Below are 16,432 nucleotides of genomic sequence, written 5' to 3'. Positions count from 1 at the left end.
CCCGACTAATTCGGGAATCATTCGAAAAAACGCTTAGAAAAAGTTTCTCCAGCATTGACTAGACTTGAACTAAAGTCTGACTTCGAGCGACCAAGAGCCACTTCCACTGAGCTACACAGGCCTAACTATGACATTTGTGTCTATCAATATATTCTGCATAGCAGAAAAACAAAAAACAGCCTGTGTAACTTAGTGGATGTGGCGTTTGCATACCACAGCGCTTGACCACACGAAGGAAGGCTTCTTGGTTTCGAATCTAGTGGGAGACTAGAAGAAATTGTTCTAAGCCTTTTTTCAACCGGTTTCCAAGTTAGTTGATCTCTCGGATGGGCAAGCTGGTTTTTTCTCCCGGAAACCCGGGTTTTTCGTCCCGAAAACTCAAGAAAATTTCGTAGAACTCACATTATTTCAGACATTAAATACGAGTGATAGGGTTAGGGACAACGAGATGGTGGCACTTGTTGAGCCGTCTCTCTTCACCGCGTGCCTTTTAATTTGTGATCGCCTTGGGCCAGCTATCTCTGATTGGGTACCAGTGGAGATTGAACTGCCCACTCAGTTTCCAAAAGTTAGATAAGGCTAAAACGACCTCGTTTACTCCGTATATACGAAAATGAAATGGCATTAGTTGATTTTTTTTGACAGAAAACAAAAATTATTTTTAAAAAATCAGATAACGCCTTTTTATTCCCGTATTGGGAATATGTGAGGTCGTTATAGCCCTACGTTTTTGGAGACTGAGTGGGCAGTTCAATTTCCACTGGTGCCTAATCAGAGAGAGTTTGCCCAAGGCTATCAATAATTAAACAACACGCAATGAAGAAACTGCTCATCAAGTGCTTCCATCCCGTGGTCCCTAACACAATATATTTAATGTCTGAAATAGTGTGGGTTCTTTGGTCGACTTTCTTGAGTTTACGGGACGAAAAACCCGCTTGCTCGTGACAGAGATCGACTAACTCGAGAACCGGTCGAAAAAACGCTTAGAACAATTTCCTCTGGTGGCTGAATAGATTTGAAACCAAATCTTCCTTCGTGCTGCGTAGTGCCGTGGTGTGCAAATGCCATATCCACTGAGCTACCCAGGCTCCACAAATTTTTTCCCTTCAAAAATTATTAATGAATGTTAAATAATTTAAAGATATATGGAATGAACTGTCATGACAGAAGACAGTTCTGAAACAACTTGCGAATGTAATTAAGTTTTCATGAGTCCGAATCTCTGTAGAATATTTTAGTTCATCGTTTCGATATGTTTTTTTTTCAGATTACACAATTCCATTTAGTATTCGGTTAGCAAATGCTCTTTGTTGAATCTGAGTTGAAATTCCGCATAAGATATGTGGAACAGTGGTGCACCCAGAAGGGGTGCAAGGGCCCTGGCCCCCAAAGAACAAGGAAAAAAACACTGGAAAATTTTCCAAAAATCTCTTCTTAATTAAAATTCACTTTTTATTTATGTTGTGGCGTGTCTTATATTTCTGTTAGCGATCATTGCAGATGCTCAGTCATAGGTCGTATTTGATGCGTAGTGTGTATTCTCAAATCGTCTACTCAACTCAGCCACTTCCCCGCACTGCCAATTTTGCGAATTTTTCAACTGAACTTAGATAATCAAGTCCCTTATAAAGGTGGAAGTTTCTCCTTCCAAGGAAACTGGAATGTGTTTCTCAGAAAATGTGGGATTAACAACCTGATTGTGTCAATCAGAGTGGAATTTTTTTCATTTTTTGCAACATTTTAAAATTACCTTATAGTGTTTAGAAAAAGATACATAAGGAGTATTCATAAAGAGTTCAATATTAACGTTTCACTATGTAATTCGAAACACGCTGACTTTTTTTTTTTTTTTTGTAAAAAACAGGTTCATTTCTAGTCTTCAATTAGAGAAATTTCTAATTGATCACCTCTTCTTTCTGCTTTTTTTTTTTTTTTTTTCTGGTATGTGAGTCAGTCGATATCTTTGACACAAGAAGCTGCTCTCGGAAAGTTGGATTTTTAATCCCGATTCTCAGAAAAATCGACCATATACCTATACCTTCAGATAATAATATGCTATTTGGAGTTTAGGAACATGATGTGACAGTATTTGAGTTCAACGTACACAAATTTGGAAATTAACAGCGTTTCTTTCAAATTCTTTATCTCCCCCCCCCCCCTTCCCTTTTTACCCGAGAAATCGGCTATTGAGAAATGTTATTCAGATTCTAATCGTTCGTTCAATTAAAGTTTTCAATATTGTTTCATGTTTTAGTTTTATTATTTAACATATTTGTTAGTGCTCTGTCTACTGTAGAGAATAATAACGATGCTAATATAAGTCTGATGATCTTCTTATCTTCTTCATAAATCATAATTTACTACTTTCTACTTTTAATTTTAATATAAAGATTCATCCAGATGGCGTCACTATCTTTACTCAACATTTTCACACCCATTCATGATGGGGCGTTTAGAGAGGAAGTGATTGAGAATAAAAATTAAAAACTGATTATATAATTTAAATATTTGACATAATTAAGTTAATCTATAATGGATAGCCAGGGACGAAGTGTGATCGTCTGCGATAATGGTACAGGGGTAAGTAGTATCGTAGGTGTTTTGTACAACTAGACTGTATTTGACGGGGCATGTTTTGCATATCAGTTTTTGACACATAACACTTTCCAAGATGATTTTCAAAGTAATATTTCACCTTCTTTCATTATTCGCCTAGCTTTCGTTTTGCAGCCAGTAAATAAATATGCAGACTTCAGAGAGCCAGCGTATAATGTTTATATGCATCGGAGCAGCGATTGCATATATATGTTTTATTTCTTCTGAATATTTTTTAACCGAAAGTTAACATCATAAAAAGTTCATGTTTGGTGCCGGTTATAAAATAAGTTGTTTCAGATCTTGTATTGAATGCTAACGGAGAATTGTTCCATTCCATCCTTGAACAAGATTTTGTCAAATCCACGAGTGCTTGTTTAAAACCTTCGCTGTGTCCTAAGCTGTCAAAGCAACTTGCTGTTCCACGTTACAATAGCTTCCTCGTGTTCATTCTCATGCAGTTACGAAATTTAAACACGTGAATGATTATCCTGATAAAGTATTAATGTATAATGGCAGTAAGATTATTAAGAGATAGTGAAATATAGTGTTAAATTTATGTGTTTATTTATATTTGAAGTGTGATTTGAGTAGTGTAAACTCATGCAACGAGCTCTTTATACATGTGTGAACCAGGTTGCTTTATGTGATCACACACCTTCAGGTAACCTTGTATCATATAAAACTTTGATATGGTTAGTTGTTTTGGATTTACAGTCAAAGCAACAGGCCAACATGTCTGTAAACAGCATGTGTACTTCTTACCAGTTTGTCTGTTTTGTGGGATGAAGAATCAGATTTTCTGTGAGGAAAAAAGTGTCTTTCACCTCCATATGAGATGGATTAACTCACCTTCACTTAAAAAGTCCTTCAGCTTAAAGGTTCTTCACATCATTCATGGGATTTGAACACAGGTCTTTCTACCCAAAGGGAATTGTTCCACAAAATTCAGAGAAGATTTGTGTTGCTTATCTGTTAGCTTATCAGAAAAGTTAAAATAGTTTGCTTAAAAAATTGTTTGATCTCTGTGTATGTTAAAGTTAAGTTCATAATGTTAATCACATTGGCAGGTTAACATATCAATAACAAGCCAGTGAAGGTTGGTTGATTGGTAGAGCCTCTGCTACTAATGGCTCTCAAAAAAAAAAAAAAAGTTAAGTAGGCTTGAGTGCAGTTAGTAGTTAGAAGGGGACAATCGTTCGATAGTGTTGGCACATTCTCCCTCAATGAGTCTTTGGACTCCCTGGAGGTGTCAAATAATAATAATAAAAATCAGGTTAACATATCAATAACAAAGAGGAAGATATTCTAAGCCTTTCTATGACCAGTTCCTAAGTTAGTCTATCTCTTGAATAGGCAAGTTGATTTTTTTTCTCCCTGAAACTTTGGTTTTTTTCATCCTGTAAACTCAGAAAATTGATCATGGAACCCACAGTATCTCAGACAATCAACACATAGTGTTAGGATTAGGAACCATGAGATGGCAGCACTTGTCAGCTTCCTCTCTTCACCGGATGCTGTGTATAATTAGTGATAGTCTTAGGTCAGATGTCTCTGATTGGCTACTGGTGCAGAGTGAACTACCTCCCCAGTCTTGAAAGAGATGGGGTTAAATGGCCTCACCTCTTCCCTATGAGAGAATTAAACACATTGGTGGATTTGTTATTTATTTATATCCTACTATCAGGGCCGGTTTTATCATTAGGCGAACCTAGGAAATCGCCTAGGGCTGCTAAGACTATACATATATAGACTTATATATAAGACTATATAAGGGCGCTAAGACTATATATATATACAAACAATGTATAGGTGGCCTAAATTTTCTTTGCCTAGGGGCATCAGATACTCTCAGACCGGTCCTGCCTACTATAGGTTGCAAAACATAGATTACCAGTACCAACTTGTCAGTGTAGAATTCTTGATTAAGAAGGATGAATGAACTTAATGATGTTTTTCTTGAACACAGCTCTGTTAGTCTTTTTTTTTGGGGGGGGAATACAATATGGTTTTCCGAAGTCCTTTCCTGAGAACAAGGGCAGATGGAATACAATAGAAGAATTTGAAGTTAAATTGGCTAGCTAGACTCTGAATGGATATGGAATTAGTGGGTATAAGCACTGAGAAAAACAAATGAAGTTGTTTGGAATTAAGGCCAAATGCTATAAGACTAGTATATTATGTTTGTTAATTGCATGTGTTCTGCTACCTGGTTTGCCTATTTTGTTTGCATGATGAAAAAACTGAGTTTCTGGGATGGAATACTTGGCAACTGCTGCATAATATCAGCTGATACATGTTCAGAAAAACTGGAGGAATGAAGGATTTTGTTAAATCCACAAGTGCTTGTTTAAAACCTTCACTGTAATACCTGGTATACCTGGAAAATATACCTTAGTGAAGATACAGAAATGCCCTTAAATAAAAAAAACAAAATACATCATATTGTTACTATTCTTTTATCAACTTTAGTAGAGTCCATGTAAAAGATGATTTGAGGTATTAAGGCTTAGGTGCTGATTAGGATTTCATTTCTTTTCCTAGGAAAATTTTGAATCTTCCTTGTTTTGAGTCATGGGAAAGACAGTTCAAGACACGAGACCTTTTATAAATTTACATTTACAGACCTGAAACAGAAAAGTGTCAAATTTATTACAATTTTTGTAATTTTTAACCTTCAGGTAGCTCAAAAAGATTTAAGACTAAGTTTATTTCAAACTTTTATAAAACAAAAAAAAATTAAACGAGATTTTATCAAAATTAGCCACCAATAATGGCTTCGCAAATTAAACAGTCGCCAGTAGTTCTTTTATATATATGAATCAATTTCAAAGCAGAATTCTGCATTACCAAAGAACCAATCAGATATCTTAAAATAGTGTTGTCCGCGCGGTTAGCCTAGTGGCTTTGCGCTTCGCAACCATATGCCTGGGGAAGGAGTGTCCTAGGTTCGATTCCTGTCCACGACGTGAGGAGCTTAAGGATCTTCCTCAGCCATAGCCAAGTTAGCCGGTCTTGGGCGTGGGCAGCAGGGTTTTTTCCGCCAGTTTATCTGGGGTTTTCATCCCGCAAGCAGGAAAACCAGCCCCGTGAACACACAGGTTACAGTCATAAATACTTACGGCAAGGAAGGCAACGGGAAACCACCTTGCTCATAATCATCTCTCCCTAGAATGGTAGCTTATAGCTACCCTCCCGCGGCCATATGGCAGATGGGAACCAGAAGAAGAAGAAAATAGTTTTGAGTCTAAAGTTTTTAAATTTTGGACTTCTGTGAATATAAAAAAGATCAAATAATAAAAATTAAAGAATTAACAGAATCAGATCACCGTTTTATTCTTACGTTAGATGAGTGGGATCTGTTTTGAAAATAAGATATTTCAGTATCGTTATTCATTCAGGTGATGCAAAACTTTCAATTTAGGATTAATTCATATACTTGGAAAGTGTTTTCAGCTGGCATTTAAAATATTTTGGACTTAGGAATGAAAGACTTTTGAGTAAGTTTGAAAAAACACATTGTGACTAATGGTCAGATGAACTGAGGATGATGCAGAAACATGGACATGAAAACTCATTTGAAAATTTACTCTGCCTTAATCTTGCCTTTCATTTAGCAGTTGTTGATTCATTTTATAGAACTATAATAGGGTATAAATATATTTTAAGAAGTAATTTTCATCAGCGAAATCATATAGTCCTGGGACTTAGGGAAAAAAACTTCTTGAGTCTTGGGAACAGAAAAATAGCTGAGATTCAGAAATTCTATTGCTGATTTAAACTAATGATTAAGTTTGTTGGAATTAATACAGCCAGCACAGAGAGATAATTAAACATGTTTAATAGTCCCAATGTATTTTATCTCTGTCACAGATATCCTATGGGATACAATATAAAAATTGTATATTTATGGCTGGTCTCTATGAGTGCTGGTAGCTAGCCACCACTACCCATGGATGTTGTCGGCCAATATAGTGGAATAGCATCCATGAAAATATCTGTAGAAGAGGTACAAAATAAAGCAGAAACAGTACGTCCATGAGATTGTCTGGAGTGGGTCTGTGAGAGAAGGGCTTATTCTGGAAGAGGTTAGGAGGAAATATATGATCTTGTCTGGAGATCTGGAATATTCAAAGGTGAGGAAAGTGAAGTATGGTGTTTCTTGTGTGAAATAAAGCAAGATTCTGTTTTGCAGATATTCTGGTTGACAAGGTTGCCCTAACCTCACTAAAATAAAGCAAGATCAGTTTTTATGGAACTGATTATGGAAGATCTTCTAGCCTAGAATATATGGGTATTGAAGGATTTGCTGAATGAAGAATGGAATATACTGCAGTCAGCAAAACTGTGGATAGGATTCATTTGTTAAGTCTTAATTTCTAGAAGAAATTCATGTTAGAAGCTTAATAGTGAAACAGCACTGAGAAATGATTAAAATAATTATTCCAATTAGGTCATCTGTCACAGAGACATCTTCGGGGAGTATGCCTTATAACACAAAACTAAGTGAAATACATGGATGAAAGACTATAGACCTAATTGGTGAATGTAAAGGCCTAGAATGTAAACTGGGATCTCCAAGTATTAATTTTCCCCATATTTTGGGAAATTTTATACAATCATATTTATTCAAATTAGGCTGATTTTTGAGAGCAGCAGATTTTATCTAAAAAGTCTTTCTCTTCTAAATTTATTGCAATGGAACATGACGGCCTTTTTCCAATTGATTCTATGAGCTGATCCAAAACATGGGCTGCAAAGCCTGATTGACCATAGTCATGAGTGCAGATGTATTTTATATGTTCTTCCATGCAGATGGTAGCTAATCTTCCTGTCTGGCCATCCATAGTAGGCTAACTTGCAGAAATGAAACTATGTACACCAGGAACTGAGAGGGACTTGATCTTTAGTGGAGCAGATAAAGGTAGTTGGTTTTAAAGCGGCTTGAAAGTGGTGTGGAGGTTGTCTTTCTTTAAGATTTTGCTATTTTTTCTTACGTGCCTCAGACATAGGGATGGAATTACTAAAATCTTTCTGAAGAGAAGGCCAAGGATTATGCACAGGGTTCATTATTATTTATTTATTTTGATACTGCAAGGTAGTCATTAGATAGAAAGGTGTGGTGTATATAATTGAGTTCTACTGCAAGAGAGGGCTCATTGGAACAAAGGCTGTAGGCTCTGTTGGTTAGTGGTTTAATGATACTATGTTGTTGAGGTGATGGGGCAAGTTTGTGAACACCCAGGTGTCTAGAAAGGCTAGAGTATTATTAGTTTCCATTTTCATAGTAAATTGGATTCTGCAGTAAAGACTATTGAGGTGACAGGAAAGAGTAATGTGTCTGGGCCATCAGGCCAAATATAATCAACAAAGCTGGTATGGAGGAAGTGAACTGAATAAATTTATATGGAATAAGAGAGAAATTAGTCAAAACATTAGTGTTTTGACTAATTTAGTTGTATACAAGACAATGTTCAAGCCAATTTTAACTTATGGATCTGAGAGGTGGGTCAGAAGTAAAACACTTGACCAAAGACTAGAGACTGCAGATATGAGTGTCCTGAGAAAGATTAGGGGTGTGAACAGATGGTAACAGTGGCAATATCAAATTAAAAACAAGGCTATTGGGAAAGAACTTGACATTGTTAGCATCCAGGAATGCATTCGAGGAGCTAATCTCAGGTGGTATGGTCACTTAAACAGAATGAGAGAGGAAAGATTAGCAAAACATGTTCTTTGCCAAGTTGGCAGGTAAAAAAACCAGAAGCCCAAGATATAGTTTGATTGACACCGTAAAAAGTGCCTTAGAAGATAGAAGTATAAGATCTGATAATGTTGCAGTCTTGACAGGTAACAGATTGATTTGAAGGAAAGTTGTAGATCAAAAGTTAGTGGTGATATAAGTTTTTTACGTTGTACTATTATATCCTGTACACCCCTTGAGGGTACATGTCAGGAATTTGATGGTGATGATATTACGACTCTCTTTGCCTACATGCTATGTTTCAGTTACTTCATGTGGCAAAATAATTTTTACCTATAAAAAGAAGGTACAGCCATGGGCTCACCACTTCTTCTTCTTCTTCTTCTGCAGCTTCTCCCACTTAAGTGGGGTCACTGTTTCTTATGAGTCTCCTCCACACCTTCCTGTCTTGGGCTGTCACCACATCCAAGTTCTTCATCTTCAAGTCCTCTTCTACCAGCTCCCTCCATCTCTTCTTTGGCCGCCCACGCTTCCGCCTTCCTTGCACATCCATCTGCATGACTCTTCTTCCCACATATTCGTCCTCCCTCCTCATCACATGACCAAACCATCTCAACCTTGCCTCCTGTATTTTCGCTCCTAAGTTTGTAACTTTCACTGTTCCCCTGACATAGTCATTTCTCAGATGATCCTTTCTGGTCACACCGCACATCCACCTAAGCATTCTCATCTCTGCTACTTCCATCCTGCTAATGTTATTTTTCCTCAGGGCCACAGTTTCTATGGCATATGTCATAGCTGGCCTCACTACTGTCCTATAAATTTTGCCTTTCAGATTGATCGGCACCCTCTTATCATATAACACTCCAGCCATCTCCCTCCAGTTCCTCCAACCTGCTTGTATCCTGCATCCCACTTCCTTCTCACCTCCTCCATCTTCTTCCACTGTCGAACCTAAGTATCTAAAGTCTATCACCTTCCTGATGACATTTCCTTCCAGCTCCAGGTCTGTCTCCTGGCCACCGCCCACTGCGCAACACATATACTCTGTCTTACTTCTGCTCAGTCTCATACCTCTCTCTTCCAGTACTTTTCTCCATCTTTCCAGTTTAGTTTCCGCTTCTTCTCTTGAATCTACACACAGCAAGATGTCATCTGCATACAACATTGTCCAAGGTGCATCTTCTCTCACCTCCTCTGTTACCACCTCCATCACAATATTAAACAGAAACGGACTTAATGCTGACCCTTGATGCAAGCCAACTGTTACTTGAAAACTTTCTGTCTGTCCCAAACAGGTCCGAACACTTGTCTTCACATTTCTGTACATTTCCTGCACCAACCTGACATATTTCTCCGGCATCTTCTTCTCCCTCAGACACCTCCAGACTTCTTGCCTTGGCACTCTGTCGTATGCTTTCTCCAGATCAATAAATACCAGATGTAGCTCCCTTTGTTTCTCTCGATATTTTTCCATCATCTGTCGTAACCCAAAGATAGCATCTGTTGTTGATCTACCAGGCATGAAGCCAAATTGTTCCTTTGCAATCTCCACCTCCTCCCTCAATCTACCATCAAGAACCCTTTCTAGGATCTTCATTGTGTGGGACATTAACTTTATTCCTCTGTAATTTTTACAGTCTTGTGCATCCCCTTTACCCTTGTAGATGGGAACAAGAGTACTCTCCCTCCATTCCTCGGGTATGTTTTCCTGTTGGCAAACTTTCATGAACAGGTCCCACAGCAGGTCAATTCCCTCTTCCCCCAGTGCCTTCCATGCCTCCACTGGAATTCTGTCGGGGCCCACCGCTTTTCCATTCCTCATCCTCTTCATGGCCTCCGTCACTTCCATTCTACTGATGTTCTGCACCATCCCCTCAGAAGGCTGCCCATCTCCTCTGTGAGTCCTTGCATTTTCCTCATTCAGAAGTCCCTCAAAGTATATTTTCCATCTGTTTCTTATGTCCACATCCCTCCATAATACTCTTCCTTCAGCATCTTTGATCTGCCTCACATGTAAGATGTCCTTAGCTGCTTTATTTCTACATTTCGCTAGTTGGTAAATTTTTCTCTGTCCTTCCTTTGTTTCTAATTGATCATACAGATCTTGATATGCCATGGTCTTCGCCTGTGCCACAACTCTCTTGGCTTCTTGCTTTCTCTGTTTGTACACCTCTCTGTCCTCTTCCACTCTTGACTCATCCCACTTCTGCTTTGCCTTCCTCTTAGCTGTCACTGCCACTTGTACATCATTATTCCACCACCAACCCTCCTTCTGCTCTCTAATGTTTCCAGATGTCTCACCAAGCACCTCGATTGCACAGCTCAGGATTACTTTTGAATTATGTTTCCACCAATCTTGTACACTTTCCAGTCCATCCGAAATCCTCTCTAACACTCTCTCCCTAAAACGATTCCTCACACTCTCTTCTTTTAAGCGAAACCACTTACAGGGTGTTCGGGATAAATTTGACATATTTATAATTAATTATATTTTTCCGTAAGTTACATGTATTAACACACACTTCTCTTCATTTAAAAGTTTGGACCCTTCTTCATTCATATACAAGATGTCAGAAAGGATGGATAGCTGGAACCCACCTGAATCATGGAAGAGAATAACTTGTATCATGATGATTCGTGCCCGCCATCAAAATAAGGATATTACGACTGCTGCCCAATGCTCCCTGAATACAGTAAAAACAATCAGGCATGAACTAGAGACTTGCAATGGTGACTACGAGGATGTAGCAAGAAGAAAGATCCCTAGCAGACGATCTGATTGCGTTCGTACAGCAGAATTCCTCGCAAATCTGCAGGAACAGGTGTTGAAGAACCCTGGCATTGGAATTCGGGCTTTGTTCGTGGAGTTGCTAACTGTAGTCAAGCCCTGGATAACAAGGGTAGCCAATGGTAGGCCGTATGTATGGCAGCAGGATTCGGCCCCTTGCCACACCTCTGGGAAAAGTCAAAAATGGTTGTCTGAAAATTTCTACGACTTCACCAGTCCAAATGTTTGGCCTCCAAACTCCCCAGACCTTAACCCCATGGATTATTTTGTATGGGGCGCAGTTGAAAAAGACACCAATCGCACTTCCAGTAATACAAAAGCCCAGTTAATGGATAAAATTAAAACAGTTTTTGCGGCCCTTCCCAGGGAGACTGTAGCATCAGCTTGTTCGAGGTTCCGAAGCAGAATTGAAGCTGTGATCGATGCTAATGGTGGTTATTTTGAGTAAATCTTGTTGATAGTATTGTAATTAACTCTGCCTGTAATGTTTTTTTGTCAATTCATTAAATTTAATAGATACAAAGAAGATTTTCTTTTTCCTTACGAAACTGTCAAATTTATCCCGAACACCCTGTAATTGTCTTCATCCCATGGCAACCAGAAGTTCTTATCTTCGATCTTAATTTAAAGTCTGCGCACAGCAGTCGGTGTTGTTGTGCTACTTGATCTGTTGGAATTACCTTACAATTTGTCACAACCTTAAGATGTTTTCTTCTAGTCAAAATGTAGTCAATTTGTGAGCTGTTGTTACCACTTCTAAATGTTATCAAATGTTCTTCCCTCTTGAAGAAAAACGAGTTCACAATTGCCAGATCAAACGCTACTGCAAAGTCCACAACCCTCTCTCCTTCCTGGTTCATCATTCCCACTCCGTGGCCACCATGCACCCTTTCACAGTCTCTATTCTGTCTTCCTATGTGCCCGTTCAAGTCTCCTCCGACAATCACCATCTCATTTTCTTCCAATTCCCTCATTTCTTCATCTAACACGTTCCAGAACTCATCTTTTTCCTCTGCTGTACAACCAACTTGCAGGGCATATACACATAATACGACCACCCGCTCTTCTCCAAGACCCAATTTCATTCGCATGATCCTGTCGTTCCTTGTACCCACGTCCAGTACTTCACCCTTCATTCTGCCACACACCACAATTCCTACACCATTTCTTCCCTCGTTATTCGCTCCAGAGTAGAACAATTTATATCCATCTCCCAGTTCCTTTGCCTTTCCCCCTTTCCACCTTGTCTCCTGCACACATAAAATGTCCAACTTCCTCTTCCTCATCATGTCTGCCACCTCTCTTCCCCTTCCAGTCATGCTTCCAACATTCAGTGTTCCCACTCGCAACATCCTCTCCACCTGCTGGGCTCGCTTCATTAACCGCACCCGCCCTTGATGCTGTAGCCCTCGTCCACTTCTCACAGCTGTAGGGCGATGTGGCTGCGCGTCGCTTAAGGGGTACGCCCTAGCCCTTATATCATTTTCTCTTCGACTCATAATCATAGTTTGAGTTGGCACTGAAGTTTTACAACCGGATGCCCTTCCTGACGTCAACCCTCGCATTTATCCGGGCTTGGGACCGGCACCTATTGAGGCTAGCTTGCCTCCTTTGGTGGCTGCATAAGACGAAATGACTTAGCAAGATAGGAAAGACTCACCCCTAGCCCTCGAATACTCTAATAGCATCAGGGGGAAGGAGCAAGGAGAGGAGAAAGAAGCAAAGAAAGAAGAGGAGGGACCAGTCTACAGAATAATATAACAGATATATATTACATGAAGTAAGGCATGGTCCAGCATCAGGTACCTCGGGTTTGCCATGCCCGTACTCACTAAAGTGAGCATGGGCTCACCACTATCCCTCCCTAATTGCAAATTTTTACATGGAAGCTTTTGATAAATATGCTCTAGATTCCTTTACTTTAAAACCTACAGTTTGGCTTAGATAAGTTGATGATGTTTTCATTATCTGGCCACATGACCACCAAACTTTAAACACCTTCCTCAGCCACTTGAACAAACAACATTGAGCACATACACTTCACTATTGAAATTGAAAATCAAAACTCACTTCCTTTCCTGGATACACTGGACATATGTCTCCCCCTCAGGCAGTTTATCCTTCACTGTCTACCACAAACCTACACATACCGGCCAATATATGCATGCTAATTGCTATCACCACAACCAGCCCTCACAGAAACTTGGAGTCATTAACACCCTCAAAAACAGAGCGATAACAATTTTGTTCTAATGAACAAGCTCTTAAACAAGAATTATAAATCATTAGCAATGCATTTACAAAGAATGGCTATAGCAAAAATACCATCAATAAAGTTCTTTATAAAACTTCATCAAAAAATGCATATAATATAGCAGGGGTAGCCAACTATGTGTCATTTTGAAGCCAAAATAATTCCAGTAAGACTTAGAAGAGCTGCAATCTTTGACCGATGCGATATTATGGGAGTAAGCGAGTGTGTGCATGGTGAGGTTGTAACGAGCTTGTAAGAACTGCTTTGACTAATTACACACCTAATTTTAAGGAGCTTACTAAGAAAATGGATATAACGAAAGCCTCTACTAGTAAATAAGTAACTAAAAGTATTGTGTTTCGACTTTAAAATTGTTACAATTGTTCAAAGTAAACTTCATTTAATGTGTTTTGAATTAAACTTTTTTATTGTAGTAATTTTTATTAACTCTGCTTTTCTCTCTCTCTTCTCTCTTTTTTTTAATTTTGTTCCTTTTTTGTTGTCTCCTCATCTCTTTTTGTTTATTTTTTCCTGGTAGATTGTGAAGAACTGTCTGGATTCGAGCCACGTTTGGCCACCCCTATAATATAGATTGCAGTAAAGCCATAGCTGTCTCCTATATTAATAAAAGAGTTATCAGATAAAATAAATAGAATTCTATACCATTACAATCTTAATGCTAAATAGGAGTAGCATTAATATTGTAATGGTGTAAACTGGCTATAAAATTTTAAAAAACATTCAACTCCTCTAAGGATCCTCTCTCTCCTCATTGCACCTGCAACTTACCTTATATTGGTGAAACTGGATGCACAATTCCTATCTTTAAAAAAAGAAAACAAATGACACTTTAAACTTAATAATTTCGGTGAAGCAGACCTCTCAGATCATGCTGTTAACACCCTACTTTGGAAAAGTACCTGTTCCTTGCATCATACAAAAACTTGGTATGACTTTAAATTTAAAGAAGCCTCTGAAATTTTGATCAACCATCCTAATCTTAACAATAATGGTGGCATAAAAATCCCAAGAATTTCGATGGCACATGTTCAGCCCACTTAAGTTCTTCGAGCAAGGTTTTTTCTCCTGAAAACTCAAGTTTTCATCCCTGCATACAGGCAAATTGGCCTTTAGGACACATGCAGTTTACAGACTCAAAATACTAGTGGTGGTGAGCAGTAGTGACATTGGTGTAGATGATGGAGACGGAGAATTGTAGAGTAGATGTCCTCCCTCAGTGAGTCTTTGAATTCCTTGGAGGTCTAATCTATGTAAATAATTATGTAAGAGCATGTTGCTCTTTAATCTAATATATCTCTTAATGATTTGTAACCAAATGCCTAATAATAATAACAGGACTAGCTTTGATGTAGAAAGGTTTTTCCATCAGAGGTCAGGCCAGTAGTTTTAACGGTTGACTAAATTACTGTGACTTTAGCACAGGATTTCCCAAACTGTGTTCTGTGGAAGGTGAATAAGTGTTCCACAAGAAGTTCTCCTGGAATTTGTCATTTTAGTTTTCTAAGCATTTTTCATGAATAAATATTTTATAGTGGAAATATTTCGAGGAGAATGATAATCGTGAATATGTCTAAAAGCTCAGACCCAGAATGCCTAATAACATCTGTGTATTGTTAATTTTCACACATCAAAACCTTTCAACATTTGGGAAAGGGAATACTGCTGTTTATGACCGGTCATAAAAATTGCCTACAAGCAGATTATGACAAATGGTGGCGTATCCTCTGTTTTCAAAACTGAAGGAAATGATATCTGTGTTGCAAATGTCAGTGACCAAGCAGCATATTTTTAAACATGGAAATATTCATGAATTATTGTTAATTTTCACACATCGAAATCTTTCAACAATCGGGAAAGAGAATACCGCTGTTTATGATCGATCATAAAAATTGCAAGCCGATTACAGCAATGGGCGGCGTATCCTCTGTTCTCAAAATTGAAAGAAATAACATCTGTGTTGCAAATGTTAATGACCAATCAGGAAGGAAGTATAAAGAAAATTTTTCCACTAAAATTGAAGATCAAGGCAGTCTGTATCCGGTTCTCAAATCTAGTAATGCTGAATACTTTCTTCGCAAGTTCGTATTGTAGGGTGAAAGTTTCGAATCCGTAGTGCTGTGATTTTTTAAAAGTAATAGGCCTGCAGATTTAAATTTTAATATGAATAAGAGACAAGGGACTTTGTTTAATTAATTTTGGTATCTAATTAATTATTATCTACGGAGAGCTTTTTCACAAGCCATTTATGCTACTGAAGGAAACGACCAAGCACACGGGAGAAAAATTCTGCATTCACTTATAAGTACAGTCATCCCTCGACTTACGTCCGGGTTCCGTTCCATCAGGCAAGACGTAAGTCAATACATTAAATCAACAGAGTTATAGGGGTTAGGGACTTAACAGTAATAAATATATACTGTCATTTCAATTTTTAAACCTTATTATAAAACTGTACTGTGCGTTGCTGCCATTATAAAATTGGAGAATAATCACCCAAATCTTCCTCCACAATCACATCTTCATTATCTTCCTTATATGAAGAACCAGGCTGTGGCTCTTCTGGTGTAACCTTTTTTTTTTTTTTTTTTTTTTTTTTTTTTTTTTTTTTTTTTTTATGGACATGTCCAATGTGTTTTGCTAATTCTTCTTCTTCTTTTCATAATTTCTTTACAGCAAGCAAACGTATCGTACTTTCCTTTCTACCAAAAAGTAGTGTTCAACATTGGAGTGATGGAATCCATGTCTTTAACCATTTTGAGAACATTGCTAACTGCAGAGAACATTTCTGCAAGACCCTTCACTGTGAATTGAATTGTTTAACTGCCTCTCCTTCTTTCTCTTTTTCCTCTTCCTCTTTTCGTTCTTCCTCTTCTGCAACATGTTGTTCCTCCAGTTGGTCAACTCTTCAGGGGCACTTCCTATGTCATCATCATAGGAAGTTTTTGCTAGGCCCACTATTTCTTCACTCAATTTAAAAAGGTCTTCATTTTTTTTCAAAACTTCCAAAATCGTGCACAAACCTTTTTAATGTCTTTTTCCATATGCCACTCATACATTGAGAGGGCAA

The 16,432-nt window shown here is 38.2% G+C and overlaps 1 protein-coding gene across 1 annotated transcript in view; it reads left to right on the top strand.

Annotated features, from left to right (window-relative positions):
- Positions 1–2,442: 2,442 nt before the first annotated feature.
- Positions 2,443–16,432, top strand: part of Arp2 (Actin-related protein 2) — a 119,422-nt gene continuing 105,432 nt past the window's right edge. The window contains exon 1 of the mRNA XM_090399715.1: positions 2,443–2,580. Within this exon, the coding sequence (XP_090255841.1) occupies positions 2,533–2,580 (48 nt within the window). The 5' untranslated portion in view covers positions 2,443–2,532. The remainder of the gene's footprint in view (positions 2,581–16,432) is intronic.

The sequence above is a fragment of the Typopeltis vanoorti genome, chromosome 10, assembly GCF_054136105.1.
Source record: "Typopeltis vanoorti isolate ZY-2024b chromosome 10, IOZ_Tvanoo_1.0, whole genome shotgun sequence".
In the NCBI taxonomy this organism is placed as follows: Eukaryota; Metazoa; Arthropoda; class Arachnida; order Uropygi; family Thelyphonidae; genus Typopeltis; species Typopeltis vanoorti.
The sequence above is the reverse complement of the archived record's forward strand: the minus strand, read 5'-3'. Positions and strand labels throughout refer to the sequence as shown.